At 46.1% G+C, this 24,659-nt stretch overlaps 2 protein-coding genes across 12 annotated transcripts in view; one reads left to right on the plus strand and one right to left on the minus strand.

Moving 5' to 3' along the window:
- DRC3 (dynein regulatory complex subunit 3) overlaps positions 1–22,733 on the minus strand; it is a 42,270-nt gene extending 19,537 nt beyond the window's left edge. The window contains exons 1-6 of one of the 4 annotated variants that reach the window (XM_015586630.2): positions 22,588–22,733; positions 21,781–21,910; positions 18,695–18,859; positions 15,177–15,293; positions 11,939–12,105; positions 1,956–2,102 (exon numbers count right to left, since the gene is read on the minus strand). In XM_015586630.2, the coding sequence (XP_015442116.1) occupies positions 1,956–2,102; positions 11,939–12,105; positions 15,177–15,293; positions 18,695–18,857 (594 nt within the window). In that variant the 5' untranslated portion in view covers positions 18,858–18,859; positions 21,781–21,910; positions 22,588–22,733. Of the gene's footprint in view, positions 1–1,955; positions 2,103–11,938; positions 12,106–15,176; positions 15,294–18,694; positions 18,860–21,780; positions 21,927–22,587 lie in introns of all 4 variants that reach the window. The other 3 variants (XM_015586628.2, XM_025044393.1, XM_025044394.1) reach the window with 3 other exon arrangements.
- A 397-nt stretch (positions 22,734–23,130) lies between these two features.
- TOM1L2 (target of myb1 like 2 membrane trafficking protein) overlaps positions 23,131–24,659 on the plus strand; it is a 127,760-nt gene continuing 126,231 nt past the window's right edge. For 3 of the 8 annotated variants that reach the window (XM_025044366.1, XM_006908449.3, XM_025044364.1), the window contains exon 1: positions 23,131–23,295. In XM_025044366.1, coding sequence (XP_024900134.1) covers positions 23,244–23,295 — 52 coding nt within the window. In that variant the 5' untranslated portion in view covers positions 23,131–23,243. The remainder of the gene's footprint in view (positions 23,296–24,659) is intronic. The other 5 variants (XR_439120.3, XM_006908446.3, XM_025044365.1 and 2 more) reach the window with 2 other exon arrangements.

Consider the following 24,659-nt stretch of genomic DNA (forward strand, 5'->3'; position numbering starts at 1 on the left):
TCCCTACATATTCATACTTCAATAAATAAGTTTAAGTTTTTAAAAATCTCTAGCATCTGGCCCCTCATTTCCTCTCCATTCCTACAGCCCTGCCCTGGGTGAGGCCACAACCTCTTCTCTCTCTTTCTCTTTCTCTCTCTCTTTGTCTCAGGACCACAGCTCCATCCCCTCCCTCTTCCTGAATTGCGGAACACATCATGAATTCTGCTAAAAACTGCTCAAGATTCTCCCCAGGCCTCCACCTTCAATAGGACAGGCCCCAAACCCCAGTATGGCCCTGCTGATAGACCCCTGATCCTCTTGCTTGTCTCTCCCCACCCCGCACAAAGCCCCGGAGCTCACAGCCCCTGCCCATCTTGTGTGCTGGATTAAGGGGAGAGCTGGCCTTCAGGCATAGCCCAGGGCCTCAACTTAAAAGTGGCCTCACAGAAACAGAAAGAACCCTCAGGGAGAGCTCCTGGGAGCTGGGAGGCCCCCTGGGAGACTACCCTCGGCCCCTGGATGGCCTGTGGTTGGCCCTGGCTGTGCTGCTGCCTGAATCCTACATCACCAAGAGGTCAAGGGCTTGGGGCAGGCTGTGATTGGCCCCAGGACAGTGAAGTGGACAGGAGAGTTTCAGGTGCCTCTGCTTTGCAGAACTCTGCTTTTACCACCTTTTACTTATTTATCTTGATACTTCTAGGCAAATCTCTGAATTGTGAAAGGAGTCTTCATTTCCCCACAGCACGATGGGGTTGCCCAGGCAACTGCCCTTTATATGCTCCCTGTCCTTTATAGAAACTTCTAGGGACAAAGGAGAGAATGCCTGGGGAGAGGCTTTGGAACTGTGCAGTGTTAGGCTGTCCCATTATTTTATAATGAGTGAAATGCACCCTGACAGCAAGTGGAGCTCCAGACTTGGAAGGTGGCATGGTCTACCTAGGGGCTGGGCTCTGCTCCATGGTCCAGGCGTAGCAGGATCAGTGCTGGGGCCTGTGACCCAGCCTTCCTCCTTGCTTCCACTGGTTCTCCTGGGTGCTCCCCACATCAACTCAGTGTGCCCCAAACACAGGTTTCTTCTCCCAGGAAAGGCAATAGCTTCCCATGAGGAGTGGGCTGGTCAAACAGTCCTTGGTCTCTCTGGCTCCCAACACATAGGTGACATCCCAATCCTGCTGCTAAAGCCTCACAAGCTGGGCAGAGTCTTTTTTTTCCAGTAGAGAAAGTGCCCATAAATTGATCACACTGCGAAGAGTAAGGAGTAAGTAAAAGTGGACCAGCTCATAGCATGGGACGTGGGAAAGGAGTGGGCAGTGGACAGACAATATGGTGGATAGACCAGGCAGTAGACAGGTCCATGCAGTGGAGAGGGGAAAGCCCTGCGCACTGGGGCGAGCCCTTCACAAAGGCTGAAAGCACAAGCTCTGCAGCTAAACTGCCTGGGTCCAATTCCCAGCTTGAACACCACCGACCATGAGATCCTGGATAAGCCGAAGTTCCCCTTGTGACAGCTTTCTGTTGGCAAGCTGGGGATAAGAGCAGGGCCCACATCACAGGTTGTGGTGGAAACAATATGAAATAATGCATTGTGCTTGGCACCACAGTTAGCTGTTAATATTTTTCTGGGGTCACATAGAGTAGAGGTGAATCCTGGCTCTGCCACAAGCTGCTGATCCTGGCTAGTTACTGACCCTTGGTCTCCTCATCTTTTTCATGAGGAAAACCAGACAGTGTAGAATGGCCTGGAGGCAACACATGGAAAGAGCCTGCTGCTGTCAGCACGCACTAAATAGTAACAATGAGGGTTCTGCTGGAATTGCTCTGACAGAAGCAGGTAAAAGGAGTTAAGAAGACGGAGTTGCCCTTTCTCTCCTCCTCAGGTGGATGGGGAACTCTGTCTCAATGTCCCTTTCCACAAAACTGGGGAGCCTCACGGCTGTCTCACAGAGCTGGGAAACCCAGAGAGAGACACTTGCCATGTGCTCGTCAATGCGCCGGGAGTCCAGGTACACGAGGTCAGGAAGGTAGGCCCAGATGAACATCCTGTAATCCTCTGTCTCAGCCATGGGGTTCCCAGAGAGGCCGAGTGACCGCAAGTCCTTGAACCGCCGCAGGTAGATGATCTGGGGAGGAGAGGGGAGAAGACCCATTTTCTTGGCTGCTGCAGAGCTGAAAACACCCCTAGAAGTCTCCATCTCTGGTACTCTGTCAGAATTTGCAGTCTGGCCACAGAGCCTTCAGCACTGTCTGGAGTGACAGGAGAGGAGGGCTTGGGGGTTTTAGGCTGGATGACTGTACTGAGGCCTTAGGTAAGGCCTGGGCTTTCCAAAGAATCAGCAGACCTGGGTTCAAATGCTAGCTGTGGGACAAGTTACCCATTATATATGAGCTTCGATTTCCTCACCTGTAAAATGGGTATAGAGATGTTATGTGTGTTGTAAGGGCTAAACGAATGAGCTATGAAATGCATGTAGGAGAGTGCCTGATACCTACTCAATAGATAGTGGTAGTTGTTGTTATCGTATTTATTAGTCACTCAGAATAGGTGTGCTTTTAGATTGTAAAGCCCTGTGAAAGGTCCAAATCTCTTAAATTAAATGGAAACCACTTTATAATTAACCTTGAATTAACTGAATAACTGCTAGTGGAAAATTAACTGCTATTTTTTATACTCTATTTTTAATAATAATTATATAATTTTCAGGTGTACGTTATCATTTGACATCTGTATATTCTATTGTGTGTTTACCACCTAAAGTCCAGTTTCCTTCAGCTACCATATATTTTATCCCCTTTACCCACTTCACCCTCTCCGAATCCCCCTATATTTGACCCCCTTTACCCTGTCTACCTCTTCCCTCCTCCCCCACCTCCTACCCTCTGGTAACCACTAGTCCATTGTCCATGTCTCTGAGTTTCTGTTTGTCCTGTTCATTTGTTGCTTTTAGGTTTATATTCCACATATAAGTAATATGTGATTTTCAACTTTTTCAGTCTGGCTTATTTTGCTTAGCATGATTATCTCGAGGTCCATCCAGGTGGTCACAAATGGCAGTATTTCATCTCTTCTTATGGCTGAGTACATAATATTTTCATTTTTCAATTATAGTTGGCATACATTATATTAGTTTCAGTTGTACAGCATAGTGATTAGATTTATATAACTCACAAAGTGATCCCCCCAATAAATGTAGTATCCCTCTGCCCCATACAAATTTATTACAATATTATTGACTATATTCCTTGTGCTATTCTTTATATCTCTATGACTATTTTGTAACTACTCATTCATTCTTAATCCCATTGCCCTTTTTCACTGACCCCCCAACTCCTCTCCCATCTGGTAACCCTCAAAATATTCTCTATACCTATGAGTTTGTTTCCGCTTTTTTGTTGTTATTATCGTTTATTTTGTTCTTTAGAGTCCACATGTACGTGAAATCATATGACATTTATCTTTTTCTGACTGACTCCATTTAGCACAATACCCTCTAGGTCCATCATGCAATATCTTTCTCCATCCCTTTAGTCTGTGTGTATCTTTTAATCTGAAGTGAGTCTCCTATATAAAGGTCTTGTGTTCTCATCCATTCAGCCACCCTATCTTTTGACTGGAGCATTTAATTCTTTTTCATTTGAAGTACTTGTTGATAGATATATAGTTATTGCCTTTCTTTATTCATACTTTTGCTACATATTTTTTTTCTTCTCCTTAAAGAAGTCCCTCCAACATTTCCTGTAATACTGGCTTGGAGGTGATGAACTCCTTTGGCTTTTTCTTCTCTGGGAAGCTCTTTATCTGTTCTTTGACTCCAAATGATAGCTTTGCTGGATAAAATGTTCTTCGTTGTAGATCCTGGGTTTTCATCACATTGAATATTTTGTGCCAAGCCCTTCTGTCTTACAAAGTTTCTTTTGAGAAATCAACTGCTAGTCTTATGGGAGCTCCCTTGCAAGTAACTAACTACTTTTCTCTTGTTGCTTTTAAGATTCTCTCTTTGTATATAACCTTTGGCATTTTAATTATGACGTGTCTTGTTGTGTGCCTCTTTGGAACTCTCTGAGCTTCCTGGGGTTGTATATCTATTTCCTTCACCAAGTGAGGGAAGTTTTCTATCATTTTTTTCAACAGGGTTTTCACTTCTTGCTCTCTGTCTTCTTCTGGTACCCCTATGATGCGAATGTTGGTATGCTTTATGTTGTCCCATAAGCTCTTTAAATTATCTTCATTTTTTTAAATTCTTTTTTCTTGTTGCTGTTCTAATTGAGTGTCCTCTGCTACCCCATCTTTTATATCAGTGGTTCAAATCTCTGCTTCATCCACTCTGTTGATTCTAATATACTCTTCACCTCAGATAACATATTTTTCATTTCTGACTGGTTCCCTCGTATAATTTTATAATTCATTTCCATTTTTATGTTTTTTATCTCTGTTAAAATTCTCACTGAGTTCATCTACTCTTCCCCTAAGTTCATTGAGCATCCTTATAAGCAATGTTTTGAACTCTGCATCTGTTACAGATGGCTTGACTTCACTTTGTTTATATCTTTTTCTGGAGCTCTGTTCTGTTCTTTCATGTGGGACATGCTTCTTTTGTCTCCCCATTTTTGCTACCTTTTTGTGTCTGTTTCTACATACTAGGTAAAGCTTCTAAGTCTCTCGATTTTAGCAGAATGGCTTTGTGTAGTACAAGTCCTGTGGGGCCCAGTGGCCCCCTGAGAGTGGGTCCAGCTGCAGGCCAAGTTTATACCTAGCCTGTGCCCCTCCTGGCCCACCTAGTATGTGTCAGCAAGCAATCCACAGATGGCTGCCACCCATGCTGTGCTTATAGTTGACTCAAGAAGCCACATGAGAAACCGAGGCCAGCTGCCGCCAGTGCAGGGCATGGAGGTGTCTTATACTCTATCTTTATTAAAATAGGGAAAAATGTCAACCAGATAGCTAATATAGACATACCTCATTTTATTGCACTTTACTTTATTGCACTTTGCAGATAATGCATTTTTCACAAATTGAAGGTTTGTGGCAACCCTTCATCAAGCAAATCTATCAGTACCATTTTTTCAACAGCATTTGCTCACTTCATGTCTCTGTAACACATTTCGGTGATTCTCACAATATTTCAAACATTATTACTATTATTATATTTGTTATGGTGATCTTTGATCAGGGATGTTACTATTGTAACTGCTTTGGGGTGCTACAAATTGCATCCATATAAGATGGCAAACTTAATCAATAAATATTGTGTGTGTTCTGACTGCTCCACTGACTGGCTTTTCACCTCTCCAGGCCTCCTAATTCCCTGAGACACAACAATATTGAAATTAGGCCAATTAATAACCCTACAATGGCCTCTAAGGGTTCAAGTAATAGGAAGAGTCATGTATCTCTCACTATAAATGAAAAGCTAGAAATGATTGAGCTTGGTGAGGAAGGCATCTTGAAGCCAAGATAGGCCAAAAGCTTGGCCTCTTGCGCCAGGCAGTTAGCCAAGTTGTAAATGCAAAGGAAAAGTTCTCAATGGAAATTAAAGTGCTACTCCAGTGAACATAAAAATGATAAGAAAGTGAAACAGCTTCATTGCTGATGTGGAGAAGGTTTTAGTGGCCTGGATAGAAGATCAAATCAGCCACAACATTCCCTTAAGCCAAAGCCTAATCCAGAGCAAGGCCCTAACTCTTCAATTCTGTGAAGGCTGAGAGAGGTGAGGAAGCTGCAGAAGAAAGACTGAAAGCTAATAGAGGTTGGTTCATGAGGTTTAAGGAAAGAGCTGTGTCCTTAACATAAAAGTACAAGTGAAGCAGCAAGTGCTGATGCAGAAGTTGCAGCAAGTTATCCAGAAGATCTAGCTAAGATAATTAATGAAGGTGGCTACACTAAACAACATATTTTCAATGTAGACAAAACAGCCTTATGTTCGAAGAAGATGCCATCTAGCACTTTCATAGCCAGAGAGAAGTCAATGCCTGGTTTCAAAGCTTCAAAGGACAGGCTGACTCTCTTGTTAAAGTCTAATGCAGCTGCTCACTTTTAGTTGAAGCCAGTGCTCATTTACCACTCCGAAAATCCTCGAGCCCTTAAGAATTATGCTAAATCTACTCTGCCTGTGCTCTGTAGATGGAACAACAAAGCCTGGATGACAGCACATCCGTTTACAACATAGTTTTCTGAATATTTTAAGCTCACTGTTGAGACCTACTGCTTGGAAAAAAAGACTCCTTTCAAAATATTACTGCTCACTGACAATGCACCTGGTCACCCAAAAGCTCTGATGGAGAAGTACAAGATTAATGTTGTTTTAATGCTTGCCAACAGAACATTCCACCCATAGTTAAGGAGTAAATCTTATTAGTCAAGTCTTATTAGTTAAGGAATACATTTTGTAAGGCTATATCTGCCATAGACAGTGATTTCTCTGATGGATTTGGGAAAAGTAAATTGAAAACCTCTGGAAATGACTGACCATATTAGATACCATTAAGAACATTTTATGTATCATGGGAAAGGTCAAAATATCAACATTAACAAGAGTTTGGAAGAAGCTGACTCCAGCTCTCATGCATGACTTTAAGGAGTTCAAAACTTCCATAGAGGAAATAACTGCAGATGTGGTGGAAATAGCAAGAGAACTAGAATTAGAAGTGGAGCCTGTAGATGTGACTGGGTTGCTGCAATCTCATGATAAAACTTGAACATAAAAACTTGTTTTTATGTATTAGCAAAGAAAGTGGTTTCTTGAGATGGAATTTACTCCTGGTGAGGATGCAGTGAAGATTGCTGAAATGACAACAAAGGATTTAGAACATTATGAACTTAGTTGATAAAGCAGCAGCAGAGTTTGGGATGATTGACTTCAGTTTTGGAAAAAGTTCTGCTATGGTTAAAATGCTGTCAAATAACATCGAATGCTACAGAGAAATCATTCATGAAAGGAGAAGTCAATTGATGCAGCAAACTTCATTGTTGTCTTATTTTAAGAAATTGCCCAAACTTCAGCAACCACCATCCTGAGCAGTCGACATCCATCAACATGGAGGCAAGACCCTCCAGTAGCAAAAAGATTACAAGTCACTGAAGGCTCAGATGATGGTTAGCATTTTTGAGCAATGAAGTATTTTTATAGTGAAACTTTTAAGATTAAGTTTATTGGATAACATTGGTTAATAACATTATATAAATTTCAGGTATACAACTTTAAAATACAACATCTACTGTGTGCTCATCACCGGAAGTCGAGAGTGTCCTTCTGTCACCTTGTATTTGACTCACTTTACCATCTTCATCCTCCCCCAACTCCTTTCCCACTGGTAACCACCATTCTGTTTGTTGTCTGTATCTATGAGTTTGTTGCAATAAAATATTTCTTAATTAAAGTATGTATTTTGTTTTTAGACATGCTATTGTACACTTAATAGACTACTGTATAGTGTAAATATAACTTTTATATGTGCTGGGAAACCAAAAAATTCATGTGACTTGCTTTATTGTGATACTGGTTTTATCGAGGTCATCTGGAACCAAACTTGCAACATCTTTGAGGTATGCCTATATTTCATTTGATAGTATCTTCTGAACACCTACACAGTGTCCTATGCAAAAGACAGAAAAGAAACCTAGCATGCTTTTCTGAAGGAATTTTTTTCAGTCATTTATGTATTCATTGGACAAACATTATTAAGCACCTACCAGGCCTCAGGCACATACTGGGCCTTGGGGAGTCAGGGGGAACAAAATCCACACGGTCCTTGCCTTTATTACAGGAGCTTACATTCTAGGGGTACAGGATAAGAATCTTTTTCAAAGTAAATAAAATCATTACTTTTGGGGGTAAGTGCTATAAGAACATAAAGACGGGCCCTAAGAGAAAACAACAGGGAGGCCTTTTTCAATTAGGGAACTCAGAGGTCTCTGAGACCTGAAGGAGCTGGCCATAGAATGCAGAGGAGAGTGCATTCCTAGAAGCAAAAAAAGCACAGGTTAAGACCCTGAGGCAGAAGAGAACTCGCAGTATACCAGGAACAAATCAAGGCCAGGGTAGCTGCAGCTTGGTTTGGGATGGGGCTGGGTGCAAGACTTGAGGCAAGATTAGAAACAAGGTCAGCCAGTCACAAGTTTGGATTTTATTCTAAGGACAATGGAAGCCACTGGAGTTTTAAGTGTATATGGGCCGAGGAGATAGGATGTGATTTAATTTTTAAGAGATCTTCCAGTGAAATTCCATTTTTCATCTTTTAGATTATTTAAGAGAAAATGGTTTGATAACAATGGTGAAAGGAAACAGGCCTTATAATTGCTGGTGGGTTTGTAAAGAATTTCACTTTTATAGATGACGATTTGGCAAGTTCCATCAAAATAGAAAATGTACATGCCCTCAGACCCAACAATTCCACCTCCAGAAATTTACCTTGCCCACAGTCCTCCCCAGGTGCAAAGTAAGCCCTGTTCAAGGACATCCATTATAGCCTGCGTGTAATAATACGAGGTTGGAAACAACCTCAGTGTCTACCTATGGGAGACTAGAAAAATACATCATGCCACATCTAAATGATGGAATGGTCCAGCAGAGGGGGAACTGATGACTTGGAAGGAGAAGGGATGACCGAAGGCAGGCGCTTGGAGGGTAGCCAGACAGATGTTACAATCGTGAAACATTTAAATAAGATGCTTCGAAAGATACATACAACTTAGAAGCAGCTGTGGCCTCTGGAAAGGGAAGTATGGGCTGAGGTCAGGAGTGAGAGGGGATCTTCCCTGTGTGCCCTGAGTTCTGTTGAAACATCTGCTTGTTTTTAATACAATAAACAGGTATTAACATAAGCCTAGTAAATAAATAAATAACAAGAAAGTATATAATTAGATGTCAGATACACAGTGCAGATAAGGGTTAAAATCATAGATACACAGAGTTTGCATCTTATTAAGTCAAGACTCTCTGGTTCAAGTCACCAAGAGGGCTGGTACCTGATTAGGTGAAGAAGATGCAGGGACTCCAGCATCTTTGGCATATGGCCAGTCCTCCAGAACAATGAGATCTAGGCCCAGATATCTCAGTACTCCCTGGCAGCTTCTCCTCAGGTAACTTCTTCTTTCCTATTTCTCTCTGGGAACCAGCTTTACCTGCTTTTCTCCCATATTCAGGAGGGGCCATCTGGCACTCAGCATCCCACTGGGAAAGAGGGATAGAGTTTCCTCCTATCCAGTCCCTGCAAGGGTGGGAGGGGAGAATGCCCAAGGTCAGGGGACAGAGTTGGGTGTCCACAGCAGGGCTGAGGCTTGGACTGCGAGTCAGTATCCACTTCCAAGCCTAGGCCTGGACCTTTGTAAGGGAAAGGGTCTCGGGTCCATTGAAGTCTACAATGCCCAAGGGACAGCAAGTGAGAAGAGATAATTTACTGATAGGCCTGGAGGTATTGGACCTACCAAGGCAGCAACAGCTGCTAAATGCTCAGAAAGGTTTTCAAACAGCAAGATTTAGGGCTGTTTGGGGTAGCCCTGAATCTGAAAATTCCTGAATAACCATCGCTTTCCATGTATCTACTGTGTGCCAGGTCCTGTATTAGCCATCTCATACTCTAATTGATTCAACCCTCACAACAGCTTATGGGAGAGACTACTGTTATTTTCATTTTACAGATGGGCAAATGAGCCCCAGAATGCTAAGTCCCTGGCCCAAGGTCAGATAGTCAGTAGCTAATTAAATCTCAGGTCTTGATTCAGTTCGGGTGGACCCTCCATGTGTTAGCTGTCTCATTGGTCAGCATTTGGTTGCCTGGCCTTACAAAGCAAAGGGCAGGCTGAGTAATCAGGACTTGAACCCTGAAAAGAGCAGTGGTTGGGTTTATATCCTCCTGTCTGGTATGCAGGGCAAACTGCCTAGACTACATAGCCTCTCGGGTTTGGCCCCGCTGGACAGACTTAAATGCAGGTAAGAAGTTGGTGCTTGACCTACTCCAGACCATTCATCTAAGCCACCCAGCCTGGCCATCCCTCAGCTCTGATATTGATCGAAGGTGGGTATAATCTCTGATCATAATGAAGGGTCACTGTTGGGGGAGATATCTTATGCTCGAGGAAGCCTGTGGCCTTGACTTTTGACTACACCACGAAAAGAATCAACCCAGGGAGATGCTGAGGACAGTAGATCCAAGAGGAAGAGGAACTTGTGTCCTTGAAGCCCTGATGACAAGCCTGCCCTTCTTTGAAGCACCAGTAATCTTGGTGCTAAATATCCCTGTTTGTTTGTGGTAGGCACTTGGCATACCTGTGGCCTCAGCTGCAGCTGTGCTGGACTCCTGCTGATAGTGCCCATCTCATCCCTGCTCTCTGCTTCAGATTTCTGAGGCCCACCCAGAAGCAAAGGCAGGAGGTAGTTAATAGCCAGGGCATCCCTCAGCTGCTGGTCCTTCAGGTGTTCAATTCTGGGAGGCATTCTGGACACTCCTGAGGGCCCAGCAGAATGGAGCCCCCATCACCTACAGCAGCAATCTCAGTAACACATCTGCACATTGGTTCTTCCTGCCCTCTGGCTTCCTGAGATCACCTGCCCAACACAGCTCCACACCCAAGTCCTTGCCTCAGTGACGCTTTCAGCCCACCTGTTCTGCAGGTGAAGGGCACCATCCTTGTTTCACCCACTCACACGATCCCCCTCAAGTCCCTCCTTATGGTAGCAGGGTTTCCTTCTAAAAGACAGTATTGCCTTGGACACACCACAGGAAAAAAGCATCCATATCTCCCCTCTGCTGTTCTGGTTGCCACTCTGTACCACACCCCCTGACCTCTTCCAGTGACCCTGGGCTCCTCGAGGAGGATGTTCACTCCTAGAACAATGAGGTCTGGGCTCAGATACCTTAGTACTCCCTGTAAGCTTTTCCCCAGGCACCTTCTTCCTTCCTCTTTCTCTCTGGGGTTGTCCCATCCCAAGCATACATCTTGGCCTTTGCTCACACCATTCCTTCCTCCCAGGAAGCCTTTCCTTCTGCTCAATGGTAAAATTCCAATCGCCCCTTAATGAGTCTGATTCAAAAGTCACCTCACCTCTCCTGAAACTCTCTCAGGAAGGATCTCAGCTATGACCGTCCTCTCTTTGTTAAGAACATACTCCGGCCTGACACTGAATGAAATGCCTCATGCTTATCACCTCACTTCATTCCTAGCAGGCAGGTTTTGGGCAATATCTTCCTTTTACAAAAGAGAAAACAGGTGTAGAAGACTCGAGCCTTAGAGCATCCAGATGGGATTTGGACCCAGGCCATCTGACTGACCTAAGTAGAATTTGAAAGGATATTGGACAGCTCCCAGGATTGACCGAAGGCTAGAGAAGCGGGTCCCAGCCACAGTCCTACCCCAGGAGCAGTCTGGTAATGTCACCTCTGACACAGGACCCTTATGAATGCTGCCACACCCCAACCACTGGGGTCTCAACCCCAGCTTGCTGCTGTGAACTTGTTGTAAGGGGCCAAGGGGCAGCCCACCTTCCCCCAAATGACCAATGACTCATGCTCTCTCACAGATACACACCTCTGGCACCTCGGGGGCAAATACTGACTTCTTGTCACCTTGTGTGTCTTGATTATGTGGGTGTGTGTGTTGGGCACCCCCGAATGGACTGTACTTCTGGGTCCCTGTACTCACTGAGCACAGGCCAAATGACCCATATCCAATAAGTCCTCACCTCAGCAAAAGTTTCTTAAGTGTGTGTGGGGCTTGGGGAAAGAAAGACCCCACCAAGGCAGGGCACAAAGTGGTATCTACAGATGGACTTTCATGGATTAAGCATGTTGTTTAAACATTATCAGATTTCTTGTAGAATAATCTAGATTTCTAGCTTTTCTAGGAAAAAGAGAAGATCTGGAAGGCAGAGCCTGCATTTTCCCTTGCCACAGACCCCCATCCCCCAGCTCCTACCCCAACCTACAGCTCTTGGCCCATGCTCTGCTCAGACCTTGAACTCACATTCATCATGTTGCTGATCTGGTTGTTGCCCAGTGACAGCACCTGCAGCTTGACCAGGGCATCCAGAGAGTCGATCTTGGAGATCCGGTTGTTGAATAAGCTCAAGTCCTCCAGGTTTACCAATGTGTCCAGCCCCTCAATGGCCTCGATGTTGTTGAAGGATAGGTCTGGAAGGAAGATGGCCATGAGGCTTGAGTGACAGGTTAGGGGGTGCACTATCCTGAAACAAAACCATCAGGGCTACTCATGCTCTGTGAGCCAGCACCAAGCTGTCGAGTAGGAACCAACTCACTGTCTGACAGCTTATGGTTTTCTAGAAGCCATGCGTGGATTCCTTCCTACGGCCTCAAACTTTCATTGCCCTCTCCAGTTCTGCCACTCATCTTTCTGGCTGTGGACACATGGGCAAATATGTCCATGCTATCGTTGTTTTGAGATGGAAATGCTTATTGGTAGGTCCAAAGCAGTGCATCTTAGGGTGGGGAGACAGTTGTAGAGTGTTCTTTTCCTTCATTCCTTCAAGTGTTTTAGTAATAATACCTACTGTATGCTTACCATTTACCAGTTTATCAAGTGCTTGTGTGTATATCCCCAGACAATGGCCTTAAGTAGCAGTTTGGAATTTCTCTCCCCATTTATTCAATTGGGAAGCTGAAGCTCAGAAAGGATTAAAGCCACACAGCTAACTATAGTGGTGCCAGAGCTCATCCAGCACTCCTCCTTGGACAGGTGGCAGGCCAGGTTCTTCATGCTCCATCACAGCTGACTCAGGCTCCCCCAGCAAGCCCAACCCCAATTGAGATATGAATTGAGATATCTAACCCAAGTTTCACATCTTTGGGAATAAAACTTTGTTGAATTTTCTCCACTACAGGTTTTTGGTTGAGGTTGAGGCTACAACCCTGTCCTGGAACACTAACGACCCAGAGGCCGAAACTGGGAATTTTTCATGAGCTTGGAAATACAATCATGATAGCTGCAAGCTATCTCATTTAAAAGGTGATTTGGAAAGTCAGTTAATTCACATCTTAATTTGGCCTCCTTGGTATATCAGCGAATGCTCACCTGCTGGCAGCTGAGACTATAATGATAATTTACTGTCCTTTTCTCTATGCCTGGCTCTTTAAGTGCATCACCTCATTTAATCCTCAAAGCATAGGTATCACCATCCATATTTAATGGATGAGGAAACTAAGATTCAAAAGGGCCTGGTAGCTATATGCCCAAGATCACACAGCACATAAAGAAACTGAAGTTCAGGGGGCTGAAATAACTTGTACAAAATTGGTTAGTACATGGGCAGAGCAGGGCTATGAACTGGAGTCTCCCAAATGCCAAGTCTGCCCACTTGCTTTCCCACTGTGCGGCCAGGTTCTGTTCTTTGGAGGCCTGGCCACAAGCACTAGAACCAGTGATATGTTGCAAATAAATGTTTTAACAGTAGGAAGTAAAGTGAAGAAAGCTCTGATTTGTAGTGCTTGCTGATTTTGTGGTGTAAACACTCCCACCATAGCCAATTTCAATCTACCAAAAAGACATCGTTGAATGCGAAAGTGGGCTGAGATGTGCGCAATCAGCTTTCCAGAGCCAGTACTAGCCAGCTCTAGCACATCCTCAGTGCTGGGGCAGCTGACTGTGGTGAGCCACCAGCATATGTGTATGTGGTGGGCGGGACTGTGCTGAATCATCATCAGAGAGCACCATCACCCCCCACCCGTGCATCCCAGGGACCCAGCTATTCCTGGCTGTGGTTGGGTTCCTGGACTACCAGTGCTGTGGCTAGACAAAGGCTGGCTTCTGTTTCTATGAGGGTATAGGCTGATCTTTTACCAGAACTTTCCCCTTCTGCTTTCTCACCCCTATACCACAGAACACTGGGTATCACAGGAGCGTCTCACAGGGACCTGTGGAATTTGTTTCATAGTTAAGGGACCTGGTAGCTCTTGCCCAAAAGAACAGCATTCAGATAGCCAGTGCCTGGCAGGCCTTCCAGAGGTGATATGGCTCAGGGTCTGGGCTGACCCAGCACCCTCTTCTCCTTCATTTCCTAGAGAGACAGATGACTCCTGGTGATGCAGTTGTACCACCAAGCCTAGGACTCAGCATAAATAAGTGCTTGGGTGCTGGAAATGGGGCCTGGGATGAGAGACCTAGGCCTAACAGTCAGGAGCTTTGGCTATGGTCTGCCTCTGTTGCTTGTAGCATGTAATTCCATCAAGCCCATCAGCCTCTCAGCCTCAGTTGCTGCATCTGTAAAATGGCAGCATAATCTTACCTGTGGGGTTGCTGTGGGCTGGCAACTGTCAGCACAATCGTAGCTGAGAGTGTTTTGCAATTTGGGAGGTACACCAATGTCCAGGCTTCCCATTATGGGGAAGCAGCCTGACAGGATGGAAGGAACATGGACTTTTGGGTCAAACTGTTGTGGGTTTATATTCCAGCTCTGCTACTTCTTGGTCGTGGAGCTTTGGGCAAGTGCCTTGGCCTCTCAGGGCCTCAGTTCCTCTTCTGTATATTGCGATCGCAACAAACACCTATCTTTTAGGATTGCTGTGAGGGCTAAATGAGGCAAAGTTATAAAGAGCTCTCCAGCTAGTTCTCTCTCCCCGTTAGGTGTCCACCTGTCTCTCACCAGATGTAAAGCTACCTACAGCAGATGGACACAGTTCATCAAGACCCCTGTGGTCTTAGCAGTGAGGGCCAGAGCTCTAAAGTCAGACAGAGCTGTGCTGGAGCCTGGTGCCCCCACTGCTTGCTGTGACCTCATTTTGCTCATGTCTACAATGGGGGAGCTGTATAGGTTAAAAAACCTCATGTGGAAAGCATACCAGCCCATGCTTAACAGGTAGTAAGTACGACTAGCAGCTATGATGATTATTTTTGGTTTTATCTGAGCCTGGCTGACTAGTGGGACCCACGGTTATCCGTCAGCCTGAGTCTAGAGTAACAAGAAGGAATCCAAGGCTGCTCCCTGACCTCCTCCCAAATTGAGAGGTTTGGCAGGTAAAAGCAGAATATTCTGTCCTGGTGGGTCCAAGCACATTTTTACTATGTTTACCCAGCTCAGACCCCGTGCTTTTAAAAAGTGAGGCTTTCTTGCTCCTGGCAGACAGAGGTTCTGCTGTACCTGGGCTAATGGTGGGCCAGCAGCAGCATATTGCCTGAGACAATTAACTTGGCTAGTATTTCCAGGGTGTCACCTTTCATTAGGGTGGACACAAATGGGAAGGGGCCTTACCTAGCCAGACCAGGTGTGTGAGGTTCTCCAGGCCCTCGATCCTCTCAATGATGTTGTTGTCGAGCTGCAGCTTCCTCAAGTTCTCAAACTGCCAAAGGTTGTCAATGCGGAGGATGTCTGAAATCATCAGAAGAGATACTGCAGCTAGTTCCCACCTCAGCTTAGGGTTAGAGTTTAGTACCAGTGTATTGGCGGAATGAGATGACCAGTGCTAACCATACAAAAGGTCTCACAACTCTGCTACCTTGCCCTGGAGCATATGGGTGCCCTGGAAATGTGGGCCAAGAATTGGGGAGCTCTGAGTCCTGGTTAGTGCACAGAGGGCAGTGATCAAGGCCACAGCAGTGCCTAATAGGTCCATAGAGGGTGTAGGGGGCTTGGCGTAAAGGTGGGCTGGATCTGCTCAGGGCACAGGACTCACTCACACTGCCTCTACAGGCAGGCTGGGGGACTGCCAGGCTGGGGGACTGCCAGGGAGGCCAGAACAACTTGGTGTACAGGTTACAAGACACAGACAGGGGTCCTTCTTCTTCCTTCTGCAGTGCAACAAATAGAATCAACACTGCAGGCTGAATTCCTCCTTGTGCATTGTTAGTGGGAGGGTCAATCAACTAGTTCAGCCATTTTGGAGGGCAATTTAGCCATGCTTACTGAAATATATAATGTCTATACACTTTGACCCTGAAGTTTCTCTACCTGGAATCTGTCCGCAAAGACACTTGTGTATGTGCCCAAAGAAATACCTATAGGCACATGAAGGGCAGAAAGATAGGGGGAACCCCAAATGTTCATATATGGAGAGTGGGATGACTCGCCCATACAATAGAGAGGCAGGTTCCACACATCACTAAGGCACCTGACCCTGTGGGTCTCTGAAGACCACCTTTACAGTTACACAACCCACTCAATCCTTTTGCACCTTATACCAGGCAGAGTTTGGTTTCTGTCACTGGCAGCCAGAAGAGTTCTGAAAACACATAAGTATAAATAAGTATATACTGTGTATGTAAAATTCTAGAGGCCTAAACTTGTCCCCAGTTTTTTCTAGAGGCCACAAATAGCTCTGTTGCTTATATGCCCCTTTTCTCTATATTTAATGTTCTCTATATGTAATGATTTCTAAAACTTATAAAATTAGAATATGCTCACTAAAAGACTGAAATAATACTGAAGTGAAAGGGATAAAAAAAAATTACCTGTAATAACTACACATTTGGGGCAGCAGTTTCAATATTCATTCAGAGGGGCAGAGTTTGCCCTGAGGTTGTGAGGCAGAGCACCCCTCCCAGCTGCCCTCATTAAGTCTTGTCTCCATGGGGTAGGTGGACACCATTTCTCTGACCCAGGGTCCTACCTCTCCTGAAGCCCCGGGGCCAGGTGTGACTGGTGTCTATTCCTCAGCACTCTGTGGCCAGATTTCCCAGAATGATACCAGCTACCATCCCTACTTGTCGTTCTGGTACCTTCTCTCTCCCTGGACTTAGACCGACAGCCTTTGGCTATGGCTGACTTCCTGTAGATACCACTTTCTTGGGTGGCTCTCATACTCCTGGGTGCTCTGCTTGGCACACCTGTATGCTGGCTTTCCCTTACACATCAGCGGTTCATGTGGAAAAGCCAATATAACACAACAAAACCAGGATATATTTGGCAGTTAGCTCTTAATGAGTTACCAGCATGACAGGACTGCCTAAAAAGCCAATTTAATCTTCAACATAGACATGGAATCCTTCTCTACTGCCCCCATCTCAGGTTCCAGCCCATCATCATTGCTCCCTGGATCACAGAAGCGGTCATCTCACTAGTCTTCCTGCTCTGGCCCTTGGCCCCTACAGCCTATTCTCCTGCAGCCAGTGGGATCCTGTGAAAACCTAAATCCCATCCTATCCCTCCTTTGCTCAGGACCCTTCTAGGGCTCCCACCTCTCTCACTATACAAGCCAAACACCCTCTCTTAGCCCCCAAAGCTGATGTTAGCTGACCCTATGACCTCTTTGACCTGTTTCCACACAGGTCTCCCACCTCAGGGCCTTTGCACTGGCTATTTCCTCTTCCTTGAATACTCCCTAGATCTCCATATGGCTTCTTTATTTACCTCCTTCTAGTATTTGCTCAATTTTCACCTTCTCGGTGGGGCCTCTGACCACCACCCAATAAAACACTGCTTTCCAACCCCAATTCCGCTTTTCTCCTCTCCTTACTTTCCTCCATAGTATATATTACCTTTAGTGTATTACCTTTAATACGCTATTATTTTCCTTCATTTTTATTTTATTTGTGTCCTTCACTTGAATGTTAGCTCTATGAAGACAGGATTTTTTTTGGTCTTTTTGTTTACAGTTGAATCTCTAGTACCTAGAATAGCACCTGGCATATGACAGGCACTTAATGAATACTAGATGAATGAACCTTAGGTTAGGTAGGGGAAGGAAAAAGAAGGCGGTCAACACTAAAGCCTCTTCTGGCGACAAACATTCTGCAACCCCTTTAAACCTTTTACCACTGAGGGGGCTGAGGTCAGGGGCCCTCATTGCTCTGGGTGACCAACTGGCTCCTACAGAGCTATGACCAGCTCTGGAGGCTGTGCTCTGGGGAGGCCTGTGGGCTTCATGAGGCTGGGCCAGGGCCTTGCCTACTGCTGGGTCCTTCGGGTCTGGCAGAGACTGGCTGAGGCAGGGCCTCAGAATGATGAAGAGGGTAAAGGGGGTCAAATATATAGTGATGGAATGGGACCAGACTTCAGGTACTAAGCATACAACAGAGTATGCAGACGTTGTATTATACAGCTGTACACCTGAAATTTATGTTATTAACCAATGCTACCCCAATAAAATTTAAAAGAAAAAGAAAAAAAAAAAACCCACCAAAAGCAGCCAACAACAATAACAAAAAAAGAATTTCTTGTTGTTGAGAGGAGCCTGGGAGAGAGCAAGAATGTGAATCTGTCCAGGCCATTCTGCTGTGTGTGTAATACATACTGCCTGCACAATGAGGGGTTGCAGGACTCCTGTCTACCTCTCACTTCCTCTCACACCCCTCACTGGCCTTTCTGAGTAAACCAGACACTGTGTACATGTGGTCTTACCTTGTCCTCCCAACCATCACTTGAGACAGGGACTGCAATCCTCCCATTTCACAGACGGGGACACTGAGGCACTGAGGATCTATGTAGCCACATCTTTCCACTAGGCTGTCCTGCCACTCTTGAGGCATCTCCCCACCTCATGGCCCTATGCCCCTCCTGTTCCCTGCCCCTCCTTTGAAGCTGCTCTCCCAGGGCATATCTTCCTCCTCCTCCTCCCCACAGCTTTTGCCTGACTGCTTGGGACCACCCTCTTAGATTCTACCTGCTAGGGGCCTTACTCCAAGAATACCAAGGCCTTTATGGTTCACTTAGATTTGGAGTGGGAGAATTTTATCTTTTTATACAGACTATGAAAAGAATTCTAGGGCAAAGATGTGAAATGGAGAAAGCCAAGAGCCCTGCCTGGTGTCCCTGCTCCACCCTGGAATACTCACTCTGAAAGTCCAGCTGCAGGGAGAGGACATCCTTGAAAAGGATGCCCTCCTGCTTGGCTAGCTGCCCAGCCTCCTCCTGTGGGCCCTGCTCCCCAACAGCCAGCTTGAGCATGTCGTCATCCATCACTCTTGGTTCTAATGAGTTGTACAGCCGGTTCATCATCTCTGAAAAACATTACGTTTTCTACAATCTGCTTTTCCCTTTGTCTGAGGACAGGGGTTGGCTGGCATTCTTTCAGAGCACTGTGACAGCTAAGGACATGCCAACCGCTACCCTCCTCCCACCCCTGGGCCCACTGTACCTAGGGGTTAGTACATTTTTACCAAGGCTGCTCCAGGGCTTCCCTTGGCAACCATCTGTTGTCCTTCATCAGGGATATACCCTTTGGCCCCACAATCATAGCTGTAACCCTACCCCAGACAAGTAAACGAGTGTCCACACTGGTCTCCTGAGCCTTTGGAGTTCAGCTCCCCTTATGGCCATGGCCATTTTGGGTCTTTGGCTTTCTGTGCCCACCTTTGTTCACCAACCACTGATCAAGACCCTTGGCAGCCCCAGCCAGGTATATCAGCCCACAGCTCCTCTTCTCTGAGAGTCTCATCCCTTCCAGGGTGTCATGTCTATACCACCTTCCACACACAGACACATGTACACCACAAGCTGCTCAGTGTGTAGGTGGATACCGATCCAAGCTGATCATTCATGTTCTCCCTCTAAGAAATGTGAGCTTGGTGCTGCATGATGAGAGTGCCCATCAGAGTTGGCTGCTTGAGCTGGAGAGGAACTGAGGGGCTGTGGGCTGGTCAGGCACATGGTTAAACAGAGAGAGCCAGAGGGGGATGAGGCAGATGGACAGAGAGAAGCAGAGATAGGAACCTGGGTGATCCAGGAAAAAAGAGACAAAAGGAAAGACAAACTGATACACAGAGGCTGCCTTCTTCCTGGCTTTCTGGTCCTAATGTCCCTAACTTCAGGCCCTGTTAGGGTTTCTGTGGTCCCTTTCTATGAGAGTTTCCTGATTTCTCACATTAAATCCTCTTGTACTTTAACTCCAGTAGATTTTTGTTGCTAATGGTCCAAAGGGATTTGGCAGAAATACTGCAGGCAAAGGGGGTTGCTGTGGATTTGGTCAGTCATACTACAAGGCTGACCCTGGGATGTAATTCCTGGCTGGAAAGAGCCACATCCCTGGGAAGCTAGGGCACCCAACTTCATTCTCATTACCAATCTTCTTAGTGAGAACATTCAGAAGGGCTGGACCTGCAGGAAGGCACACTCTCCTGTTAGTCTACTGGAAACTCCCAGATTTTGCCTCCTGAATCCTCTGAAGACTCCTACTTTCCACCCCTGATTCTCACCTCCCTGCTGGCTTCATCATCTACCTTTGCCTGCATGTGTCTGCAATATCTGGGCCTTTCCTGAACCTCCTGTCCTCCCTGCCCTGCTAGTCCTTGATGGTAGGCAACCCCTGTGCTCTGCACTTTGTCCACTGAGCACTGCTTGGGAAGATTCCTGGTGATGGGCTGATTGTATCTACCACAAACCTCCATAGACGTGGCAAGCCTGCCACCTGGCCTTAGAGACTGCCCCTGCCCAGCTGCCCTCCCTCCCTCCTCCCCCACCATCCACTTGAATGTAGCTCATACAAATATGCATCTTCCAATTCTGGATTGTGCACAATCAAATGTCCCAGTGCTTTTAACCCTCATACATCCTTTCTTTCTGTCCCCAGAGAAGGCACAGACTTCCCTAATCCCAACCCCATCCCCTACAACCCTACTCCCAGCCCTATGTCCACCTACACCTTTCACCTTCCCATTCTCTCCAATCTGTCAACACTGGCTCCATCTCTCTAGGGTAACTGATTGACCATGCCCCTCCTCCCCTAATGTTTCCAGTCCTCTGCCTCTTTCCATCTCCCCATTCTTCTGAAATTAATTTTTCTAAAATTTCCCATAATTTGACACCAAGTTGCTTTTGGGGGAATTTTAATATGCTGTATTTGGCAGATGTTACCCACAATGTTTGTGCTTTTTCAAAGAAAGGTGCTATACTTTGGGAAATGATTCTTAATTCTGATTCCAAACTTTGATTTCACATTCCTCGCATGTCATCAAGGCCTGGCACCTATGACAGATCAAGTTTGCTTTCAGTCAAGCCCAACAATCGCTGCAGTGTGGAATAGCTGTCATGCATGCAAGGGCAGGATTTGGATCCTGACTCTGCATCATGTGACAACTTTCCTCACCTAAGTCTTGGATTTCCCATCTATAAAAGATAAATAATTCCTCTCTTACATTTGTTAAGATCATTTATTTAGTCCACACACATGTAACAGCTACTACATGTTGTGACTACAATAGACAGATCTCCTTACCTGTTTCAGACATGAATCAGATAATCATATAAATATTTAATTACAAACCATGACAAGTTTTAAGGAACTATGAGCACACATTAGGGGCACCTGGCCTGGCCAGGAGAGACAGGGCTGAGATTTGAAGGACAAGTAAGAAAGAAGAGGCAACTGTGCAGTGAGGACCCTCGGGTGGAAGAGAACAAGACATGTTCCACTTTGGTGACGTGATACAGGTTGGAGAGGCCTACGGGAAGTTCTATTATTATCCTAGGATCTCTGGGAAACTCCTGGAGCTTAAGAACAGCAGTGACATGATCAGATTTTAATTTGAAGATGCTCACGCTGGCTGTACTACTGAAAATGGCAAGAGTCATGAGGCAAGAGATGATCAAGACGGTAGTAAGATGTGGATTTGAGAGATCTTTAGGAACTTCATATGTAGGACTAGTCATCTGCAGTTTTCAGATAAGAAAATGAAAGCTAGTTAGAAAGGTTAAGTAATATGACCAAGTTTATACATTTGGTATATGGTAAAGCAGGAGAACATGACTCCAGAGCCATTTTCTTAATCATGGCTCAGCTGTGCCTAGGGCACTGTAAACAATCATTGTCATAGCTCATGATGTTTCTCACAGCTGTTCTGGGTCAGGGCCAAGGGTTGAACAATCCTCCCTAAAAGGATTTTATCAGTAATTTACCACCCAACCTGGGTTCCTGTTGACTTGCCTGATGATAGTTTTGTTGGCGAAGACCACTGGCAGGAGTTGGAGAATACACCACTGTCCACAGAATAGCCTTCTCACAGAGAAACAGATCAAGAATTGTCCTGGGAAACAACAATTGGGATCAACTGGATCTGAAAAATATAGCCCCTTTTAGCCATGAATTACTAAGAAGAAAATCAACCATTTACAGAGTGCTTACTGTGTACTAAGTGCACACGCATTATTTAATTACATGTCAGCTCTGGAAGCCATTAGAGAAGAGAGTCCTAATGCCCAAATTTCCCAGATAGGGAAACTGAGACCCTGGAGGGGAAGGAAATTGTCCAAAGATATACAATGAGCTACTGACAAGACATAGACATAGAACTCAGGTATCTATATTCCCAAAGCACTTTAAACAGCACCAAGATGAAGAATAAAAATAAGAGAAATAATTTAATGATAGTTAAGCCAGATATAAGGGTTAAATTTTTGAAGAAGTTATCAGTGGACCTTTCTTTTGGGTACCTTTCTATAAAAGGGCTAGAAGCCTGAGGAATCGAACCCCTCAAAAATCTCTTCGGGCCCTGCCCCCTGAAGAAATGCTTCCTTAGTACTTCTATATCATCTACAGGGCAGATAGCACAGGACTAGTGTTTTGACTGTCTCAGCACGACTACAAAGTGGCTGGCAGGGAACTTGTGTGCTCAATTTACAGAGGAGAATGGCCCGGCCGGACTCCTCGGAGAAAAAAGTCAGAGGAAAGAGTTAAGCTGAGGCGCTGTCTGCCCTTGGTAGTCCTCCTAGAACTTCAGCTTCTGGGTCTCACCTTTTCAACCGCAGGCTACCTGCTGCTTTTGCGCAGCAGACGCTTCCCCTGGTTGCTAGGGGAACCAAGAGCCGCCGCTCCGTTGCTAAGAGGAAGTCAGACGGTAGACATCCTGGGTGAAAGTTGGGTCACGTGACAAGATTTCTGGGTGGAAGAATACTCCTACCACCAACCAGCAGGAGAAAAAACAAATGTTTCTCCAATCAGCACTTTCTATGGGTGGGGATCTTCCTAGCCCCACCTCTTCTTTCCCTTATTTAAGAAATTGACTGGCCTGTTCTCCAATAATAGTGAAGATTCTAGATTGATCACTATGTAAATAAATCCAAAGACTCAGACTCTCGTTCGGAGGCGGGCCAGGGGCGGTGCCGCTACGCAGGACGAAAATTCCTGTGACCTAGCTCGCTCCTCCTCCCAATCCGACGCCGTGGGGTCAGTGGAGCTCCGCTGAGAGAGGCGTAGGGGCCAATCGGAGGAGGGCTGGGCAGGCGATGCCCAATAGGAACGCGACAGGGGGCGGGGTCAGGGGCCGGGCGTTCAGCGTTCCTGAGGGTGGGGTGGGAGCGAGTGTCAGTCAGGTAGGGAGCGCAACCTGGACAGCTGAGACCCCTGCGGCTGACAGGGTGTCTGGGCCACTGCCGCGTTGTCCGCCCAAGATGGAATTCCTCTTGGGGAACCCGTTCAGCACCCCGGTGGGGCAGTGCCTCGGTAAGGCCGTGCGAAGGGCGGGCGTCTGGGTGGGCGACGGCGGGGCTGGTGAGAACTGCGGGCCTCTGCGAGGCACCGGTGCCACTCCTCCGGCTGGGCATCCTTGTCTTCCGGCCTCTGCCCACGGGCGGGCTGGGCCTGCTCACGACGCCAGTGTCATCCTGCCAGGCGGCGCCCGGAGGCCCAACTTGGACTTGAAGATGCTCCACGCGTCCCTACCTATCAGGGCCCAGCCCTTCCTGACTCCTTAGAGATGGTGCCAGCTGCTGGTCGGCTACCCTAGTGGAAAGATGCCACTGCGTGCACCCTTTCCAGCTCTCTGCCACTGCCGTCAGGATCTAGTTTCTCCAGACCCTTCTCCCTCCATCCTTGTCTCTCCTTTACAGTACCAGCAGCCCTCAGACTGGGCATCCTCCCAGAGAATGCTCTAAGATTTGCTAATTAATTTGCTGATTCTGCAACTCAGCTAGGCTGTAGGAGGGACTGGGATTGGGGGTGGGGTTCCTAAAAGATAATTAACTTTGCATCAGAGGGGGGACGGCGGGGGTGGGGAGGGTGGCCATGGCATGCCTGCACTGACTCCAGGAAAGAAGGAAGGCCATGTTATTTAATGATAAGAGCCTTAGACTGGGAATCAGGAAGCCTGGGTCTTCAGTAGGAGCTTTGCCAGTGACTCTCGCCGTGACCTTGTGCAAGTCACTGCCTTTTCTGGTTTGACGTTTTCCCGTATGTCAACTGAGGTGTTTGGAGGTGAGATATAGTAGGTTCCTTCAAATTCTAAAGTTTTGATATTCCTTGTAGTAGTCTCTGCACATTGACTGTTGCTTTTGTGCTATATTAAATTTGCCAAAGTTGAAATTTTTTGATGGCAGTTTGGAGGACTCTGCAGTACTCGTTAATCCTATAGAGGAGGTCTGGGCACCTGGAAAAGGGCACCAGAGGTGACCAATATCCTGGGTAAGGAAAGAAAGCCCAAGGCTAGTTGAGGGAACACAGAGTGGCCACTGTATGGGATTTTCTCACTAAAAAAGCAACTTGCCTTTTCACCCAAGGCAGGAGCTTGTGCCAAGTGATCAGTTGAGAATGTTGATTAGTTTCTTTTGAAACTGGCTTCCTCCTGGTTGGTGGAAGGACTGGTAAAATGTCTTTTAGAGCAGAGACCTTTGGAGTCCTTATGCGCCTGGGTGTTTTAGGCAGTAGTGATGTGTTTATTTCCTGCTCTACTTAAAAATTTCCAGCTTACTTTTCAGCCTTTAGTGGGGCATGTGAAATTACTGAAGCCTCTCCCATTGGCTAACTGGCATTTGGAAGCCATATTCCTAAAACTCAGTTGGATTTTGAATTCAGCTTTATTGGCGGGAGCC

This window comes from Pteropus alecto, unplaced genomic scaffold (assembly GCF_000325575.1).
Source record: "Pteropus alecto unplaced genomic scaffold, ASM32557v1 scaffold52, whole genome shotgun sequence".
In the NCBI taxonomy this organism is placed as follows: domain Eukaryota; kingdom Metazoa; phylum Chordata; class Mammalia; order Chiroptera; family Pteropodidae; genus Pteropus; species Pteropus alecto.